The following is a 21,038-nucleotide window of genomic DNA, read 5'->3' as shown; positions in this document are numbered from 1 at the left end:
TTTGTTTTCTGTTTTTTCACTTTGTTTTGTAACAGTATCTATGATGAGAGAATGGGGAACAGGTTGGAGGAGAGATTGCTTTGAGGCAGAGAGACCAGCAATAAGAGGCTAAACCTATAGTGTTTGTCAGTGAGTGGTGGGATTTTTTTTTCTTCTTCTTATGTCTTTTCTTTATTTCAGTTTTTTAAAAAGCACGCTTGTAATACCTTTACTTAAAAAATTTAAAAAGCAGGTGATCTTTTTCTCTTGTCTCTCTCCTTCCTTTTTTCCACCTTCTTTTATCCCTTCCTTCCTCCTCCTTCCCTCTCTTCCTTCTTTCTTTTTTACATCCTTCCCTCCTTTCCTCTCTCTCACCCTTTCTTTTTTCCTGAGTTAGGGCCCTGGGAATGAAGCAAAGGTTTTAGACCCCATAGATTCTTGTGGTCAGGGTGCTGTCAAGGCTCAGAGATTGGTTAGACCTGAGGGGGTGAAGGAAAAGAAGTCAAAAAGACTTAAGAGTTTCTAGTTCAGGTGATGGGGTGGTTTAGGGTTCCAACAATTGAGAGGAAGAACCAGGAGGGAGAACAGAGTTTGGCTGAGGTGTGTCTGTGTGGCTCTGAACAAAGCATTTGGGGCTCATGCAGGATTAATCCAGACCCAGGGTTAAGCAGTAAGGCCTGGAGTCTGGAGATGAACAGTTGGCCCCATAGCATAGGGGTGACTGATACCACCATGGACATTCATGAAATCGACCAGGGAGCGACTATGTCTGAGAAAGTCCTCTTCAACTGCTGAAGACTGAAATCTTAAAGGAATATATACATTTAAGGCATAGAGGAAGGAAGAGAAGTCAGAGAAAGAAATTAAATGAAACAGAGAACTTAGAAAGGATAAAGTTCATTCCCAAGGGAAGGAAAAACTTTGAGGAGAGTGACAGTCATTGATAAAAATTCTTCAAGGAGGGTGAATGGAATGAGGACACTTAGGAAGATACCACGGCAACTGGAAAGTCTTTTCTGGTAAAACGATAAGGAGAGAAAGAAGACAGATGACAGGAGACTGAACAGTGACAGAGAAGTGACAGAGAGGAAGGACAGAGTCTTCTTAAGGTGTTTGGCAGTGAAGCGGAGGAAAGAGATGGTGTAGGTGGTCAAGGAAGCCGTTCTTGTTTGTTTTTTTTTTAAAGGAGAAAGAAACTTGATTTGGTTTGCAGATTAAACAGGAGTCAGTAGGGAGAGGAAGAAGGAATGATTGATTAGATAAGTTTCCAAAGAAATTAGAAGGAGGTCGAACAAATAAGGATACTTATAATGCTATCAGATTAAAAAAAGAATCCTGAATATAACTCAGTGAGGGATCACTATAGGATTTCAATAGACACAATCTCTCTAAAATAGTGAATGTTTCTGTCCCAAGCAACATAAAAAATACATATGAGAAAAGTGAGGAAAGTGCAAGAAGAAATAACAGTAGTAATTGCATAACAAACACTGTTCAAGACATGCCTGAACAAAGAACGCTAAAGCTGAACGAAGAATAGAGACAAAAATGAAAATTGCAATAGTTAAGGAAAAACTAACAGGTATATGAGACAACCTAAATGGCAGAATTAAAAATATTTTCTTTTCAATAAAAGTAGGTCTTGCACCCAAATCTATCACATAAGGGAGACAAAGTCACATTTAATAAACATATACCTACAACATTCATAAATATTAGACAAACAGTATCAACCAAATTCTATTTAAGCAATATCATACAGGTAAAAACTTTCTTATAAATAATATTAATAAAAGAGGCAAACCATAGGCCAACCCCTGTATCTTAAATTTCCTTTAGAATTTCACCTCCTGAAACTATGCTTCCACCCCGGCTCTTTAGGATTTCTCCCTAAGCTTATTTAGCCAAGGACATTGGAGAGTGGTTTGTTCTTTATAAAGATGGATTATTGTTTGATGGTCTTCTCTACTCATCCTACTTTATAAATACAAATAATGTTTTAGATGTACAGGCTGAAATTTATTGGAGAATAGAATAAAAAATTAAGCTATAAATCATAAGAGTTTATGATTAATCAAAAGTAACTCAAAAATAAGAGAGTGCCCAGTCAAATCATGTCATATCTAAGTACTGAATATAGTATGCCTATGAAAATTACAAATATATAGATTTTGATATGGAAAAAAATGTGAATATTTAATTGTGTTCTATGCAAAAAACAGAAAAAATACTTTGATGTAGAACTGAGGAGGGTGTGAAATAATATAAGCCATTCGAGCATAATGTTCCTTACATTATTTCTTTTAGGATTTCTTAAACTCACTATTTTAAAAAACAAAACAAAACAAAAAATCAGGGACAAAATGGAATGATGTTTATCCTCTTTGCAGTCAAGAAAATGAGCAGGTCATAGAAATTTCAGCAAAAGTACTCTTTTTAAATGAGTTAAATCTATCTTGAAGTCCCATCAGTAGTAAAATAAGTGTTCCACACAGAAAAAACCAAACAAGATTAAAACCACATAAAACATTTCAGAGCAATAAAAAGCTCAGCAGTGAAATTCGTGGTGGCACCCACAAATTGGGAGATCTTCTAAGCCAGTTATCTTGATGTTCAAGTAGGAAGAACACAATTTCATTAGCATTTTAAGAAAATGAAAAGGAACCGAAAAGCCAAATGAAAGAGAGGTTGAGGTGAAACATTCATAATTGGAACTGGAAAACCTTGGCTTTCAATTTTTTTGCTCTTATTGAGGGATACCAAACAAGTAATCTTTTCGTGCTGTACTCCTTTATCTGTGTGGAAATAATAATATATGTTTTTATAACCAACTCATAGTCCAGGAGATAGCTTTGCTAAGGTCTTCCTATGGTCTTGTTGAGTACAAATCTCCTTTTTGCCACAGAACATTTATCCCATAAGTATGGAGAGAAGACTCTCCTCTTCCAGACTCCCTGAGATTCTCTCACTGTAAAAAGTGATTGGGGTTGACTTTCCATGTACTGTTTGTTTCCACAAACACAAAGAGAAGCTTGCCAGATATTCATCTAATAAGTGATCTGGGGAGAAGGGCTTAACCATCCTGAATGTCTAGGATTCTGTTGGTTTTAGACAGTTAATTCTCTCAGTCTTTTATTGAGCACCTACTATGGGCAGTGGACACAGGGCTGGGCGTTCATCGCTCAGCAGTACTGAATAATCACATTCTGTTATATTAATCCCTCTCTGGTACTGACTGGCAGTAACTGAAGGGATTACTCACAACCTAAGACAACAATCAAACTGATGTGGTGCTGGGGACAACCTAAGAGCGTAACGAGTCAATCAATCTGGGGAAAACAACTAAGTTTAGGGTAACCTGACTCGAAATACAGATATTAATAACAAGTCAAAAGAAATGAAAGTGGTTTGATGACATGTTGTAACAGCATAGGCAGCCCTGTATTTCACAGCTTCACTCCTTTATTGCTGCCTTCTTACTAATTCACACCTGCTTTCTAACACTTTCTGGGCCTTGGGGGCCACAAATGATGGACAAAGACACGAAGAAGAAAATAAGAGCAGAGTGGTCCACAGAAGTCATGTGCTAAAAAGTTCCTAGGTGCACAGCCACATGCCTGGCTTACAACCTCCTCCCTCCCTTCTAACTGATAAAAAAGGGGATACGATTATCCTTCTCTGTCCTCTTCCCTCCCTTTGCTCTTCTCTGACTCAACAAAGAGGGATACCTCAATCCGCACCAAATATACCTTCAAATATCAACAAAGAAAAGCTGACTGGAAAGATTAGAACCAAAAGTCCTGTCCCAGACACACTCCTTGGTAAGATCTCTGAATGCTGTGATTCTTTGGTTGCTATTTTTGAAAAGGATGATTCGATCTCAGGTACAGTATTAGAGAATTACAGAATGATTCTGAATGTCTCTGTCCAGACCAGAGAAATCCTGTCAAAAGAGGAAAAGAGGCAAGAGTTCTCATTTTCCCACAAAAAGTATTTTAAAGACAATGGATCATCCACTACACCTCTACAAAAAGATCCTTCAAATTCTAAGAAAGTCAAGTAAGATTATTATTGATGAATATTTGCTATAGCCATCATCAGTTTCAGATTGGTAATTTATAATATAGATTTTTTTATGAGCAGCATATGCAGTTAAAATTCATTAGACACTCATAATTAAACTGAACAGTATATTTATAACCTCTTTACAGGACTTGGAGACACATTTCCCCGTTTTAAATAATTATAATGTTTTAGTTGTATCTTGGTTTTTATGATGTGTGGTTTGCCCTGTCTGTGCTTCATTTGCTGTCACGTTGGTAAAATGTGAAGTTTCAAATTACATCCCTGTTCCTAAGGGAAAACAGAATCCAATTTATGATTTTTCAAGAGAAATCCTGAACGCATTCAACTATAGGACCTGCAGCCAAAGAAAATGACGGGACTCCTGTTGTTTGAATCATTGAAATACGATTTGGGTGATGTGCCGTCCATTATCCTACATAGAGAATCCAGCTGGACAAAGATGGAATAAAGCCTGAAGTTCTTCCACACTGCAGTCGCTGTGGTTCTAACTGCGAAATTACCAGCTTCAGAGGGCTGATGTTGGACACTCGCAACAATTTCACTGCCTAAGAAAGTACCATTCTTCGCAATTACATGAAAACTCTATATAGGGAAGAATCCATCTAATCGGAACATTTTTTCAACAGCATTTAAATATCAGGCCAGCTGGATCTCCACAGCCCATGTGAATTTAATCAGCACACTCTTCCCAGAACCTATATTCTATCATCACTGAATGCTTGAGCTACATCTGTCACCCAAATTTGGCTGTGATCATTTCTTGTTATTCGCTCCACACATCCAGAAATGAAACATTCTGCAGTAGCCTCAGAGGCGCTCGTTTTGTGAAAGCGTGCGTAAGAGAAACGGCATCCTTGAAATGAAATGACTTACTAACCTCCTACCCCTTGTTCTTCCTCTAACCTTCCCTTTTCCAAATTCCCGTAAGGAATACTTTTTCAAGGCTAATTCTATGTGGCTGATCTGTGACTTACATTTTAGCAGTTATACCCTCAATTGATATCTCAATCTGTACCAAATATATCTCCAAATATCAAGTTCTTTTTTTTTTTTTTTCAGTAAAAGATAACAGTATCACTAAATAAAAATATTTCACTCTGTTCCCTTCCTGTGCCACTGGAATCTGTTAACCCAGCTTTTACTCCTCAAACCAACCCCAAGTGTCAGGAGCCAGAGTTTGTCTTTTTATCAAATTTGACATCAAATAAAATATAGTTAAGACCACAATGTGTCATAAAAGCAAAGGCACATCAACTATAAAGCTCCTTGAAGCTCTTATAATCTTGTTGAGGGGATGGAAAACATGCATGAAAAATAACAGTGGAATGTTTCTAAAACAACACGTAAACAAGTTACTTCTGTTTTGACAGAAACTACCATAAAGGTGGCTAAGGAAGCTCAAAGCTATAAAGAGACCATCAGAAGGCATACTGAATATGCTTCTCAAGAGAGGAGAGTGGGTGGGAAAGTTCGCATGGTGGTCTTCGTGGTAGCATGAGGGCAGTAATAGCTGAGATAAGTACAGGAATACATGAATCATGACAAATAACATCACCCAGATCTTATTTTTCCAAAGTATGTTCTCATAGAAATGAGATAATGATAGATGTAGAAATGCCAAATGCTGTGACTGCTATATACTAGGGATCCAATAAATGTTTGGTTAAAAAAAAAAAAGCCCTGAGAAATAAATTAAAAGAGTTAAGGAAATTAAAGAGGGCTGGAGTATGTAAGGTGAACAGGGTTTAACAAAGATCTGAAGTCACTACTTAGGCAAATTTATCTAATAAGCGATTCCAGATATAGAAACACTAATCCTCACAGCAGTTAATCCACCAAAACCTGACAAGAACATTCTTTTTTGTCCTGTTAAGTTTATGAAAAGAAGTAATCGTCCAAGAAGTGCATTCTCTAGGTGTTTGCTGCTAGAAACCTAAATTTTCAGCTGCCCTGGGAAAAGCAGTGTGGAAAACAGAGGGGGAAAAGGCACGTGTGTGTTTTCTTTTTTCGATTAGTTTGGGAAATGTATCTTCATTAAAGGAAACTGCCTGCAGATGCAGAGAATGGACTGGAGGACATGGGGTTGGGGGGGCGGGGGGCGAAGGGGAAGCTGGGACGAAGTGAGAGAGTAGTATAGACATATTTACACTACCAACTGTAAAATAGCTAGTGGGAAGTTGCTGTATAACAAAGGGAGATCAACTCGATGATGGGGGATGCCTTAGAGGGCCAGGACAGGAGGGTGGGAGGGAGTCGTGGGAGGGAGGGGATATGGGGATATATGCATAAATACAGCTGATTCACTTTGGTGTACCTCAAAAGCTGGTACAAAAGTGTAAAGCAATTATATTCCAATAAAGAGCTTAAAAAAAAAAAAAAAGCAAACTGCCAACAGTAAGACACTCTTGTTCAACTTAGGGGAAGGGCTGGAAGATGTAAAGTGGTGAATATGGGTCTTTATTATTCTGGCAATGTTGACTTGTTCATGTTCAAAATTTATGTTTTAAAATCTCTGGAAGACATACTGCATTTCAATTAGTTAGGATATATAGTAGTTTGTCTTCTAAAAACAATTATGTAAAATTTATTCTGGATTATTTGTAATTTTAGTACTTAGGGAAGTGTCTGCATTTTCAATTAAGAGCTAAGTATACAAATTAAAAGCGCTGCACAGTGAAGCTTAAATCCAGCCCTCACTAGCTGGTGTACATAAACACTAATATCAAATGATGGTTTTGTCATGTGATCCGACCCGCAGCACATACAAATATAGAACATGACCATAAAAAGTAACAGACCATGCCCTCTGCTAAGTAATTTATGACAGCGGATCCAGACTGGAATGCCAGCTGGAATTACCTTCTTCGTGTCTGCTATTTTTGCATATACAGCTTTGAACAGATGATAGAGGCTACGTCTTGCAAAGAGGACTCATGTTAAGGCTACTGAAATGATGAACAAGTAGCAAATCCAAAGGCCAAACTATGTTTGGCTTTTCGAAAAGATCTGTTGAACGACATCAATGACATCTTTTAAAATTAACTTTTGAATCATGCCTTAAGAGAAAAACTTGTAACCCTACCAATTTTGAAATATCAGATTTAGTGTCTAACAAGCAAATACGATGCTTCACAGTGGAGAATGAGAAATAGTTGATAGTCATTTTATTAAAAACACAGCGTGATCCCAGCACTTGACTGAATGGAGTATGAAAAATTCCCTACCCATATAGGTAGTTCTAACCTTTATGTAGAATTTGCCATCAAGGCAGTCTGGAATTGTAACAAACTTAGGATGAAACAGTTGATAAACAAAGGATATTATCCTTCTTTATTAACCTTTACCCCCTCAGATAATCCCTCAAATCCCCTGTGTGTGATAACCACCTCACTTCCTTTGGGCAACCATTCATTACCTAATTCATGTCTTACACAAAGAGAAATGAGCTAATGTGCCTTATCAGATTAAAAAAAAAAAGTCACCATGAGTGATGTCCAACAGGACAGGATCTCAGCAAATCCCTTCTGCCTCCATAGTCCTGGGTTTCTAAATACCTATAAAGCTACTAACCCACGGTCACAGCTCACAGGCTCATTCACAGCTTTATGTTGCTAAAGCAAACAGTCTGGGCAGAAGAATGACAGAATTACCCTCCTTTCTGATTACCCTCCTCTCTGCATTCTGATAAACTAATGATTAGCTTTCCTGTTGGGATTCAGCCCTGACTGGGTAGCTTCAGGCTGTCAACTCAAGCAGACCCTGATGACATCACACAAGCCTCCTTCCTCTCCTTCCTTCCCGGGTGCCTTATTCTTCAGCCAGCCTCTACACCCAGCCTTCACAAGGAGCCAGGGTATGATCACCATGGTAATTTTCTGGCCCTGGAAAGGCTCATATGAAAAGCAAGGGCTTCTTTTTGCCTCCCTTCTCCAACTACAACACGAAATGCTACTCAGGAAGCTGCTGGTGACAAAAAAATTCCATCCTGTAGGTATCTGAATGCAACCAGTTTTCACCTGCTCTTCATAGAGTGTATTCGAGCAGATGTTTCAGTTAGGTTTAAGCCTCTCCTCTAGAAATTAAAAGCACAGATTGCCTTGGAGTGCTTTTGAGTTGGTAGTAAAGAGAACCACCCATTTAGCAATATTAATAAGTCAAAACTTATGCATGTTTATGAAGTGAGAATACAGAGTGACTGTATTTTTCATTTGGAAAAAGCCGTAAAATGAGTCACTGGTTAGATGCTAAAGTGCTGCCCCTTTTTGAAATTCTGTCCACTGGGAAAAACCATTGTTAAATGAAAACATAGCTGAGCATGACATAGAAGATGAAAACTTGTTTCCTTTTATTTTTCTTGCTGTTGCAGTTTCCTGTTTTCCAGATAAATGGAGAATTATATATTTAAAAATCCATTAAAAATACTTGCTCAGCACCTATAATTAATAGCAGTTACTCAACAGAATATTTTCTTGATACCTTTGTATAAAGACAAAAGGCTTTAAAGCAATCTTTTAAAGCAGGCATTTCATTTTACATTAGGGCCAGAGGTATATTATTGCGTTATGTTACCTGTCATATGCCCCCTAACAACAGAACTTGGCAGAACTAATCATGGCCAAATCTTTCAAGAAGACTCAGCAATCCTGACTGAGCTATGCTGTGACATTTTCTGGGCACGGACTTAAGGAACACTTGGGAGTTTGGCTTTGTTCATTCGTTTGCTTCTCCTTTACAATTTCCAGACCTGCCACTAGCACCACCTAATTTACCCAAGGCATGCTCTGAGATCAAAGTCACATGACTACCTTGCTTGGCATTTTAAAATACTGGACAATAACCTGACACCTTAAGGTAAAACATCACAGAGGCAAAAAGGGTGAACTCACTCTAATTAAAAGAAACTTTGTGATCTCTATATACATGCATCTCTCTCTCTTTCTATATATATATATACCCAAGCACAGTGAAAACAAATTCAACAGTTAGATTTGAAAGTTTTCTTGTCTTTCTCTGGATGGCCACTGGGGGATTAGCCCGGAAACCCCACCTGAGTTTAGAAAGATATTTCCACTGTGATAGACCTCATTTTAGTTAAGCCAAGTTACCCACTCTGGCAGATTGGCTAGATGCTCACCAAACCTGTGAGTCCTTCCTTCCAGGCATACAGGCTGATCACACTTGCCAGCCCCCCTGCCGCTAGGAATGCCCAAGAGGCTGAATGAAAGTAGAGGTGACACATGACATTTCCAGGCCTGATGCATAAAACCTTCCCAGGAAATGCTCCTGTGTTCTCTTTCCCAAGTCAATGGCTGAGGTCTTAGAGCCAGGTAGGGGTTGAACGATGGAAGAAGCTGGTTATATGAATAACCATATGGAAGACTGTCACCCAAAAACACCAGAGCAGACCTTAGGTGAGCGAGAGAAAAAAGTGTCTACAACGTTCTGTCATCAAGAATCAGGGACTTTTTCCTAAAGCAGCTGGACTGCCCTAATACTGAATTCTCCTACCCAGTCACCTGACCCTTGCATGCTTTGTCTCATTCAATCCTCACCATAACTCTGTGAGACAGGAACTATTATCCCTATTCAAAAATAGGAGGGACTTCCCTGGCAGTCCAGTGGTTAAGATTCCAGGGGCACGGGTTCAGTTGCTGGGAGGGGAACTACGATCCTGCATGGCGAAGGAAGGAAGGAAATAAGGAAGCACGGGCTAAGAGAGTTTAACTGCCTTCCCCTAAGTGAGTAACTTGACAAGCTGGTTTCGTTAGAGTGGCTCAGAATGTCTTGTGGACTTGACCAGATTAATTTGCCAGTGGTTACCCAGAAAAAGATAAAAGAGTCTCAAATTTAGGAGACACATGAATTTGTTTTTCTTGCATTTGGATTAGCAGAGCTAATGAGTAGAAGATCTGGGATTCAAACCCAGGTAGGTCCAAGTTTCTACTCTTGACCACCCTCAAAAATTAACATTATATGAAAATCTCAAACATAGAGGCATAAATCCATTAGTAATCTGGCTCTATCAACGTACCTGAGTAATTAGCTCAAGTCTTAAGGTTAATGCTACGAGGCTTTCTAGCTTAGTTTAAGATTACTAAATCATCAACAAATTGGATTACTAGCCCATGCCTTACAAAATCCTTACTGAGTGGGTGTTCTGCGCAGAGCACCGTGTTGGGGCACGCACGTCACTAGATGGAGGAATGGACAGAAGGAATCAGTCATCTTCCTTTCCCTTCTGATTTCTCAGACTGTTTAAACAATGAACGGACAAAGAATGTTTTAGATGCTTGCTTGATGCACAGGAAGGCACTATTTCCTTTTAAGATGCAAGCCCAAATAAAGAAGAGGAGAGGGAAGCGTAGAAGAAACTCTTTCACTTCTGGAGGAATAAAAAACTCAGGCTTCCTAGTCTTTTTAATAGAATAAAATTCACAGGCCAGTCAATGACCCCAAATCATCTTCCCCTTAGTTGGAAACTTAACGGTTAATTTTTTTTCTCTGTGTACTGGTACACATTAATTCCATGCACGCGCGCGCACACACACACACAATTCCATTGTCAGGTTGTAGCAGTGTGAGACATGTTGGAGAAAACACAGAAACTGTGTGTGGGAGGGAAGGCATCGCCTGCTGTAGTTATAGCACAACAGATGCGGTTCTCCACCACACCAGTGCTTCCCATCTGTCCGAAGTTAACCAGGGCTAGAGTGGTGGGGCCCAGGTGGAAGACCTCCCGAAAACCCCCAGTGAGCCTTCCCTGAGGGTAGTGCCCATCCAGGGCTTCAGAAGCACTGGTTCAGTAGAGGTTACATTTTCAGCTCAGGCTAAAGTTTGGGGGCCACTTATGGTAGAGATCATTAAAGATTATCTTTCACATCTCTCCCTGGTGATGTGAGATGTCTCAACGCCAAGAGCACTCATTTCACCTCTCCCGATTAACTAAACACTTTCTACAGTTTTATTTGGCTATATAACTCCTATAAATGACTGCAGTGCAGCTCTTTTTATGTGTAGTGTCTGTGAAAAGAACTTTGGATGGTGAGTAAAGTAACAGGCCCAGGTCTAGATCTCACGGCCAGGTCATTAATGTGTCACTGAACTTCATTTTTCATGCTTATGATTTAGAAATATCCTATTTTCCCTAGTCCAACTGGTATAAAAGTAAATGAAGAGTTGAGTGCACCAGCATCCCTTAAAAAATTCTGCAGGTATAGAAGAGGGATTTCTTGGCCATCTTCCATGTGAGACTCCTTCTATCAACTGGGGAAAGATGGGCTTGATAAATTGTCACTAAAATTCTTAACAACGATACTGTAAGGACTAGTACAATCTTTTGCCCAAAGATCATTTTTTATAAATTACAAGGAGAGAGAAGAAAAGCATGAGACATTCTGCACATGTTTTATAAGTTGTTCTATACCATGAGCGTTGTAATGTCTGTAATACGAGAGGGGGGCGCTTTTGTCAACTTTATTGGAGTATAATTGCTTTACAGTATTGTGTTAATTTCTGCTGTACAACAAAGTGAATCAGCTATATGTATATATATGTACCCATATCCCCTCCCTCTTGAGCCTCCCTCCCATCCTCCCTATCCCATCCCCTTAGGTCTTCACAAAGCATCAAGCTGATCTCCCTGTGCTCTGTAGCAGCTTCCCCCAGCACACTATTTGGTAGTGTGTATATATGTCAATGCTACTCTCTCAGTGCAAGATGTGATGACCCATTAGTACGTGATGAAATCGATTCAGTGGGTCATGAACAGTCTTTAAAAAAAGAAGAAAAGAATAGAGCGATAAAATGGACTAGATGAAATATATCATAATGTACTTCAGATGATAAGGATAACTGTTGTTTTGAGAAACTGGGTGGTGAAATAAAATACATTTTTTTTTCCCTACGGGTCAAGGTTGAAAAATTTGAAACCCTTTATAATAGAGAATATAAGAAACATGTTTCTTAGTCCAAAATGAGAAAGGACATTTGAAATTGGATGTCATCATCGTCAAGCAGGGCTGTAGGTGAACCTCTTCTCTTGCTTCTTCCAGGATAAATGGAGGAGTTCGAAGGTGGAGGAACCGGGGTGGGGGGCAGGGAAGAGGAAGCAAATGGTAGACCAGCTTCACATTTTGGTCTGTGGCTCATGGCCTTATTTAAAAAACCAACGAACTGCTTTAGAGTCTGGCCAGGAGGAGGGAATCAAGGCCATCTGGATGAGTTTTCTATTGGTGCAAAGCAAATTACCACACTTAGCGGCTTAAAACAACATCCAGTTAGCATCTCACAGCTTCTGGGAGAGGTGAAGCTATGTTCTCTGCTCAGGGTCTCACAGGGCTGAAATCAAGGTGTCGGCAAGGCTACATTTCCATCTGGAGCTTCGGGCCCCCTTCGAGGGGCACGTAGTCATTGGCAGAATTCGATTTCTTGCACTTGTAGGACTGAAGTCTCTGTTTCATTGCTAGCTGTCGGCAGAGGGCCCCTCTCAGCTTCTAGAGGCTGTCCTCTTACAATGTGGCAGCTCATGTCCTCCAGGCCAGCAGGAGAATCTCTCTCCAGCCGCAAGGACAGTCTTATTCGACATTACATAATCACTAGAGTGACTATCCCATCACCCTGATCATAAACCTAATCAAAGGATCAATATCCCATAAATTCACAGCTCATTTCCACACTTGAGGGGAGGGGATTATACTGGGCATGTATGTACCTTAGGCCATGGGACTCTTGGAGTTGGTCTTAGAATCCCTGCTAACAGAATTTACCAAAAGCAATGACCATCAAGCATTTAGAACCACTTAAAAGAAATGTACACCAGCCTCCCACAGGACATGAACAGATGTCCCTCTACAAAAAGCCTCCATGGTCAAATAAGTCTGGGAAAACGTAGGTTTAAATAACATTTAACATGCTTCTTCACTGAACAGAGTATGGGATTTTCCCAAACATATTCAATATAGGAAAATATTGTTTTGAGTTTGTGCTAAGTAAATTCACCCCTTTATTAATTTTAATGTAATTACATCAGAAGCATTTGCATTACTGCTCCTGGATTGCCATTTTATTTCCTCCACGATGCCTTTCCTGACCACCTCTGTCTACAAGACCCCTACTTCCCTGAATTTCGGTAGTACTAATGGTTTACCTTGCTTGATTGGCTGTTTGCTTATAGCTGGTAAATACAAAATACTTTTACATTTTGATGGTGACCCTCTACAAAATTTAATCTCTTTGAAGGCTGACACTGGCTTAAAGCAACAGTGAAGAGCACTGGAGACAGCTGTGCAGTGGTGATGCTTGCTGGCTATTTCTGGGGATCAGAGTTCGGAGGGGCAATTTATCAGCTTTAGGACTAGTGAGCAAACCAGTTACCCTCTCTCTGAACCTCTTCTGATTCATCTTTAAATTGAGATTGCTGCAAGAGATGCTTTCTAAGGTCTCTTCCCATCTAATACTCTCTCTCTATATATTTTCCCAAGGCCGCACCTCCTAAGTATTTTCATGGGGCCTGGCCCACAGTAAGCACTTGATAAATATTTGTTGACTAATTAATTGCAAGCGTGCATGGTTGTGGATTCCACCATGTTCTAGGAGGTTTCTAGCGTCCAGCTGGCCAGGTGCTCAGCCTCAGTCTGGACGTCTAGCTAACACACCTCAGACAGCACATGACCAATGTTGGTTTGGCCTTTGGCCTTATGCTTCTGCAGCCTAAGTGGTCGCCTTCATTAGCATGGTGGGAGGTACCCCCTGGGAAGTCCTCCTACCCTAAAATATCTTCCCTTCCCAGTGCCTGATATCCCTAGTAAAGATTCATTTTCTACCGTCTTCTCTCAGAGCCCTATTATAACTCTAACAATTATATGAGTAATTATTTAATAACATCCTCCAGAAAGTAAGTCACCTTACTTTCATACATACATAGGAATGCAGGGTCAGCAAGAGAGAGACCTCTGCTCTTATAAGCCACTAAGATTTTGGAAATGTTTGTGAACGCAGCAGAACACAGCCTGCTTTGATACAGACATGCTGGGGGAAAAGAACAGGAGCTTGATATTTGACTCCGGAGGGATTTTGTGCTGGGGCGATTTCAGGTGGGGACGCCTGTCTTGCTGCTCAAAATGTAGCCACAGACCAGCAGCACTGGCATCATCAAAGAGCCTGCTAGAGCTACAGACTCCTGGGCTACTGTCCCAGACGCTGCACTTCAACAAGATCTCCAGGTGATTCAGATGAAGGTTAGAGTTTGAGAAGCAGTCATCTAGAGGCAGCTGGAAATGAGAGTCTGAAGCACCGGAAGTAAACCTGGGCTAGAGGCGTCACTGTGAGAGCCAGCCACACACACAGGCTCTCAGAGTGCAGGCTCTGGACCCACAGCACCAGCATCACGTGGGAACTTTTCAGAAATGTAGATTCTCGGGCCTCAGCCAGGACCTCCTGAATCGGAGACTCTGTAAGTGGGGCCCAGCAATCCGTGTCTTAACAACCTTGCAGGTGATTCTCATACACACTCAAGTTGTCACACACACTATATCAAGGAGAGTTGAAATTACAGGAGTTAATATTCTCCCGAAAGAAGAGAGGAAGACATGTTTCTATGACATTGTTTCTATGAGAAAACACAATCTGCTTTATGATCATATTCTTTATGATGTATCTTCTGGAATGCACACGGGGAATGTCTAGGCCTGGTGGACTATTTTTACCACTGTAGTGGTGACCTCTCAAACCTGCCTCTCTATTGAGTGGAAGCGACTAGGACAGTGCTCTGGGTAAAGATGGAGTGTGCAGAAAGGGAGGTGGGCGTCAAAAAATTGCTTTCCCTTCTGCCTACTGATCTTCTGGGGCTTATTACTCTTGGAGGGGACATTTCCAACGAATGCCCTTCCTGGGTACGAGTCGCCTGAAACATCCATTCCTCTCCCTTTCATCAAGAATGCAGTAGAGGAACTTCCCTGGTGGTGCAGTAGTTAAGAATCCACCTGCCAGTGGAGGGGAAATGGGTTCGAGCCCTGGTCCAGGAGGATCCCAGGATCCCACGTACCCTGAAGCAACTAAGCCTGTGGGCCACAACTACTGAGCCTGTGTGCCACAACTACTGAAGCCCGTACACCTAGAAGCCTGTGCTCCACAACAAGAAAGGCCACCACAATGAGAAGCCCAAGTACCACAATGCAGAGTAGCCCCTGCTCGCCACAGCTAGAGAAAGCCCGCGTGCAGCAACAAAGACCCAATGCAGCCAATAAATAAGTTAATGTTAAAAACGCAGTAGAGTAAGAAGGAGCAACTCCAGATATTACACCCAAGAAACGGCACAGCCACATGCTAGGCCACACGTTATCCCTTACTATGGCTTATTTGGGGATGCCATGGTCCCAGGAGCATTCATTCATTTGTTCAGTCGCTCACTTTTTCATCCCATATTTAATGAGTGACTTTTATGTGCACGGCCAATGGAGAGGCATCTTGTTCTGTGCTTAGAAAAGGGATTTAGTGGAGCACCAGCCAGGAAAGTCATGGTTCTTTCCTCTGTCGGAGACTCAATGACGCAACAAAGCTACCTCTCCTCTCACTTCAATCACAGAAAAGGCAGGCTAAGGCTGTATCACATTGTGATTTCCTAGTTTCACTGTTCTCTTTTGCAAAGAGAAAAAAATCAGGGATTGAGAAAGCCCAGGAGGAAACTGCATCCACAGTGGAACAGACTATCTCCATCCCTACAAAGCTGCCTGCCTGAGCTGTGCGCTAACCCCTCATTTCCCACGAGGGAAGTGATACATCCATCCAGGGTGGGCGGTGGCAGCCCTGGCTGCAAGCTATCTGGTTTGTTTGTTTTGTTTTGGCTGTGCCTAGGCATGTGGGATCTTAGTTCCCTGACTAGGGATTGAACCCGCGCCCCCTGCATTGGAAGCCCAGAGTCTTAACCATTGGACCACTATGGAAGTCCCTGGCTGCAAGTTAGAACCACCTGTGCAATCCATAAACTTCTCAAGGCCAAGATCACTCCTCAGACCAATTAAACCAGAACCTCTTGGAGTGAGATCCAGGCACTGGTATTTAAAAAAACTTTTCCAGGTGATTCCCAGGAGGGCCTGGGAACCACTGCTCCAGGGAGAGTAAGCTCCCAGGTTTTGGTTCTTTATGAAGCTGAGCTTCACCCCTTGAAGGGCAAATCCTAGCTTCCCAGGATTCTCAACCCAACTATTTCAATTTTAGGAATTTGTTTTAGGATTTAAAGTGAGCTATTAAATTTAAGCTATTGTGTTAGAATTCAATTATCTTTTATATTTATATGGTTGATACCAAACTTCAGGTGCAGAATATTTAGTCAAAACCATTCTTATTTTTTCTTATTTAACAAGGTATGCTGGTAGTAGATCTACTTTTTAATATGAATAATTTCATTCATTCCCCACTGAGCCTATTAATGCTACTTCTTAAATAGGAACTAATCAAATTCATACATAGCATTTACAGATGATGATAGACGTGAACAGTTTTTGAAAACAAAGCAGCACAAAGTATGAACTAAAAATTAGTAGTAAATTCTTCCCTGATTATAAAATGGTTGCGAGACTAGTGAAAATAATAGGATACAGATGACATAAACAAACCGACCTTTTAAACTGATGATGTCGATTGCTACAGTATGAATTTGGCCATAATAAGATTATAAAGACAGAAGAAATGTCTCATACTATGATCTGGATTAGAGACAGAACTTGCAATGCTATCTATCTCATTTTCGGGATGTCTCTCACAGCAACTGGTTCTGTTGCTTCCTTGTTTCCTATCTTACACTACCCATTCCCCAGGCAGCCTGGGCTCTCAGGATGCACTCTTACCTCTTGGGGTTGCTGGTACTGAGAGGCCATCAGAAGGAAAGCTCGCTGGGCCTGGAAAGCACTATGCACCATTTCGGCCTGGGAACGAAAAGGTACAAGGAAGTTTAATTGTTTGAGCTCCTAAACGGAGCATTACCACACAATCCAGCAGTTCCCTCTCCAGGTTTGTAACACCCAAGAAAAATGAAAATGCAGGTCCGCACCAAAACTTGTAAATAAGTGCTCACAGCAGCATTATTCATAATAGCCAGGAAGTAGAAAGAACTAGAATGTCCATCAACTGATGAATGGATAAACAAAATGTGATATACCCACACAATGGAATATTATTCTGCATTCAAAAGAAACGAAGAGCTGATCCAGGCTACAACATGGGGGAACCCTGAAAACATTATGCTGAGTGAATGAAGCCAGTCACAAAAGACCACACTTGTATGATTCCGTTTATATGAAATGTCCAGAATAAGCAAATTTACAGAGACAGAAAGCAGATTAGTGGTTGCCAGGGGCTGGTGGGAGGAAGGAATGGGCAGTGACTGCAAATGAGCATGGAGCTTCTTCTGGGGGTGATGAAAATGTTCTGGAATTAGTGGGGATGGTTCCACAACTTGGTGCACATACTAAAGATCTCTGAATCATACACTTTAAAACAGTGAATGTTATATCTCAACAAAGCTGTTAAAAAAAATGTTTGAGCCCCAAAGTGCAACTGTTTTCCAAAGGGTGTCTCTCCTGTCCTCTTTCATGCCCCAGTCTGTTCCAAACCTTCTAACGGAAAGAAAATTGTCCCGTAAGCCATCCCCATAAAGGTATGCTCACTGAGGATATATGTACATGTAAAACTGATTCAGTTTGCTGTATACCTGAAACTAACACAACATTGTAAATCAACTATACTCCAATAAAAAAGAAAAAATTTTAAAAATTTTAAAAAAGGAAAAAAAAAAAAAAAAGATATGCTCACTGAAAGCTAGTGGTTTCTACCACTGTTCAATAAGACTGATCTGAAGGAGATTTCAGTGCTACCTGGACTCAACCCTCCCAAAAAGGAGTTGAGCAGGTGGGAATGTCTTTAAACACATGGTACCATATTCTCCTATCCTTACCTTCCACTCATGTTTAAGTAATTAATTAATTCTTTAATTTTTTTAATTTAACTCGAGGATGGAAGATGCCTTAGAGGACTGGGGCGGGGAGGGTTGGGGGGGACTCGAGGGGGGGGGAGTCAAGGAAGGGAGGGAATACAGGGATATGTGTATAAAAACAGATGATTGAACTTGGTGTACCCCCAAAAAATAATAAATTAAAAAAAAAAGTTACAGAAGAGTACCAAGGAGAAAAAAAATTCCAAATATTCATATCACACAGTCATTTTTGGCATTTTTTTCTAGCTTTTAAGGAAATCCACACAGTTGTTTTCATTAAGACAAAGCATAATGTTAATTTAGAATAATTTTTTTAAATGAGATAAGTTATGAAGATTAAAGTTTAAAAAAAATGCCTCACAACCCAGAAATAATCATTATTAATGTAAGATGAACACCACGGCATCCACCTTTTAAGATCTATATGCAGAGAGACTGGTAAAATGGGACCATACCCTAGGTGCTAGTTTTGAAAATAAAAAGTATAAGTTTTAATTATAATTGAATACTAAAGGTGAAAAAGAAAGAATTGATAAGCTTCAAATAAAAGTTTCTGCACTATAATAATTATTATGCCCTAAATGATCATTCTAAGGTAAAAAAAATACATCAAGAGATTGGAATAATTATGTGTTTATACTTTAAACTAATACATGATATAATTGTAGACAATACTGATTGACTCCTTGTTGGGAATGATGAGAATATAAGGACTTTCCCACTTCCTTCTATCTCTGGTCCCCATTTTTCATATTTTTAGTTATTATTTTTACTATAACATTAATTCCCATAGCTATTGAGAATTAGTTCTACATTTAAACATACCTAGTAGTTCTCACCAGTTGTTTTGCCATGACTTTTCCATTTCTGAGTTATTTTGATTTTTTTCTTTTTATTGGCTGAACTCCCATTATCAAGCATGTTCTTCAAAAAGGTCTCAAAGTTGCTTAAGTTTTTCAGTTTCAAGCATGTCTCCCTGTTGTCTATATATTTTAACACCTTGGCTGGATATAACACCCCAGGTCCCTCTCTCTCTCACCATGTGCACACAGTGTAGCAGTGAATGTAGCAATGCCTTGATTAGAAATGTTCATGTATATGAGACCCTATTGAAAATGTGTTTACAACAATAGAGAAAACTATTGATATAATCACAGTAAATACAGATGTCAGACAAGGAAATTAAAGGCAGAGACAGAGAGAATCTAAACGATATGAAATCTAAGCCACCTTGATTTTTTTCTCCCTTGTAGGAAACTAACTTTTCTATTTTGATACCTGAAGAATTATTTCTTTACCCCTGGAGTTTAACAGCTTAACTAAGTTATGTTTTGGATTTTGAGCATTCTGTGTTATATTTCTTGGAATAGACCTGGTCCTTTTTTCATTTATGGGAAATTTTCTTACATTACTACATCTTTCAAAATATCTTTTGTTCCATTTGTTAGATTCTCTACTCAGGGATTGCAATTATTATCCTCATACTGTACAATATTTGAATGTTTTCATATCGTTTAGATTCTCTCTCTGTCTCTCTGCCTTTAATTTCCTTGTCTGACATCTGTATTTACTGTGATTATATCAATAATTTTCTCTATTGTTGTAAACACATTTTCAATAGGGTCTCATATACATGAACATTTCTAATTTATATTTCATTTCTGTATTAATGTTGTTTTAGGTTTTGATTTGTTAGACTTCAATTTCCCTTTGCTTTTCATTCTTATTGTTCTATAACCTTAAGCTATTTAAAAAATATGTTTATACTCATTAAGTTTTTTTTTTTTAATTTATTTATTATTTTTTTGGGGGGTACACCAAGTTCAACCATCTGTTTTTATACACATATCCCCGTATTCCCTCCCTCCCTCGACTCCCCCACCACCCTCCCTCGAGTCTAAGTTACACTCTTATTAAGCCACAATGAGGAATATGTTTCTGTTCACTGTTTTATTTTCTTCGAGGGCAAGTCCATGTCTTTCCTTTGCATGCTCTGTTCCTCTCCGACACACTATTTCTAGCCACCACGTGGGTGATTCCTTGAGTCTTTTGCCACCATACTGGAGATTGGTTTAATTTCCATTTCAAGCAAGAGTGTTCCACCTAATCTCCTAGCGCCTGACGGAGCAAGGGCAGGGAAAGCGAGTGCTCAACTTTTCTCATTATTTCTCATCCAAGGGTTTTTTTCCCTACTGACAAGAAAATGCTTGAAATCAAACCAAGATATGTAGATCATTTACATTTAAAATCACAAATTCCTCATCATCAACATAAGAGATTAAGTCTTATGAATATTTAAACGAGGGTATATTTTCCACTTTGGAGTACACCATCTCCTCTTTGTCCTGGTAGCCTGATTACTGGGATTATGTTGCTCAAAATCCCAAATTTTGAATATTTCTTAGGGAGATTGTGGATTTTCAAAGTTTACTGTCCTGGAGGCCACTGTGACCTTATGAATGTGAAGCTCTGAGCTACACAGATGTTTGTCCACACATCAAAATGTGTATTTTCAGTGGTTCGGAGGGACTTTCGTCAGTCTCTAATGACCACATTTCCAAAAGAAAATTATGAAATAAAACTTTCCGCAGCTTGGATGTAAATACAAGAACTGCACTTCTCCCAGCGATGATAGTGTAGAAGTCCAGTGCTCATGTACAACAAGCCTTGTGGAGTCAGCTGAATTATAGTTGCTATGGGAACAGTAATTTGGGATTGCCTGACTTCTACAGTTAACACTGCGGCTCAGAGGTGGCATTAACAGAATTTTTGTAGTTATCCCAAGCGGAACACTATCATTGGCCTTTTTTACTTTCCCTAGAAACAACATTTAGCCTGTTGCTAACAGAACAATTTTCTGGGGGGTCTGTTAGCCAAGATGGCCAATTTCATTAATTAGTCTCTTCCCCGACACGGCCTTTCACTCAGCAACAGGGGTAGAGGCTGGGGCACACATGGCTGCATATCTAGCTATCTGCTTCAACTC

The 21,038-nt window shown here is 39.9% G+C and overlaps 1 protein-coding gene across 1 annotated transcript in view; it reads right to left on the bottom strand.

The window, feature by feature from the left end:
* The window catches only part of CAP2 (cyclase associated actin cytoskeleton regulatory protein 2), a 127,963-nt gene that overhangs the window by 62,702 nt on the left and 44,223 nt on the right, over window positions 1–21,038 (bottom strand). The window contains exon 4 of the mRNA XM_057698592.1: window positions 16,908–16,985. Coding sequence (XP_057554575.1) covers window positions 16,908–16,985 — 78 coding nt within the window. The remainder of the gene's footprint in view (window positions 1–16,907; window positions 16,986–21,038) is intronic.

Source organism: Hippopotamus amphibius, chromosome 11 (assembly GCF_030028045.1).
Source record: "Hippopotamus amphibius kiboko isolate mHipAmp2 chromosome 11, mHipAmp2.hap2, whole genome shotgun sequence".
Lineage (NCBI taxonomy): Eukaryota > Metazoa > Chordata > Mammalia > Artiodactyla > Hippopotamidae > Hippopotamus > Hippopotamus amphibius.
This window is presented reverse-complemented; position numbering and strand designations above follow the sequence as displayed.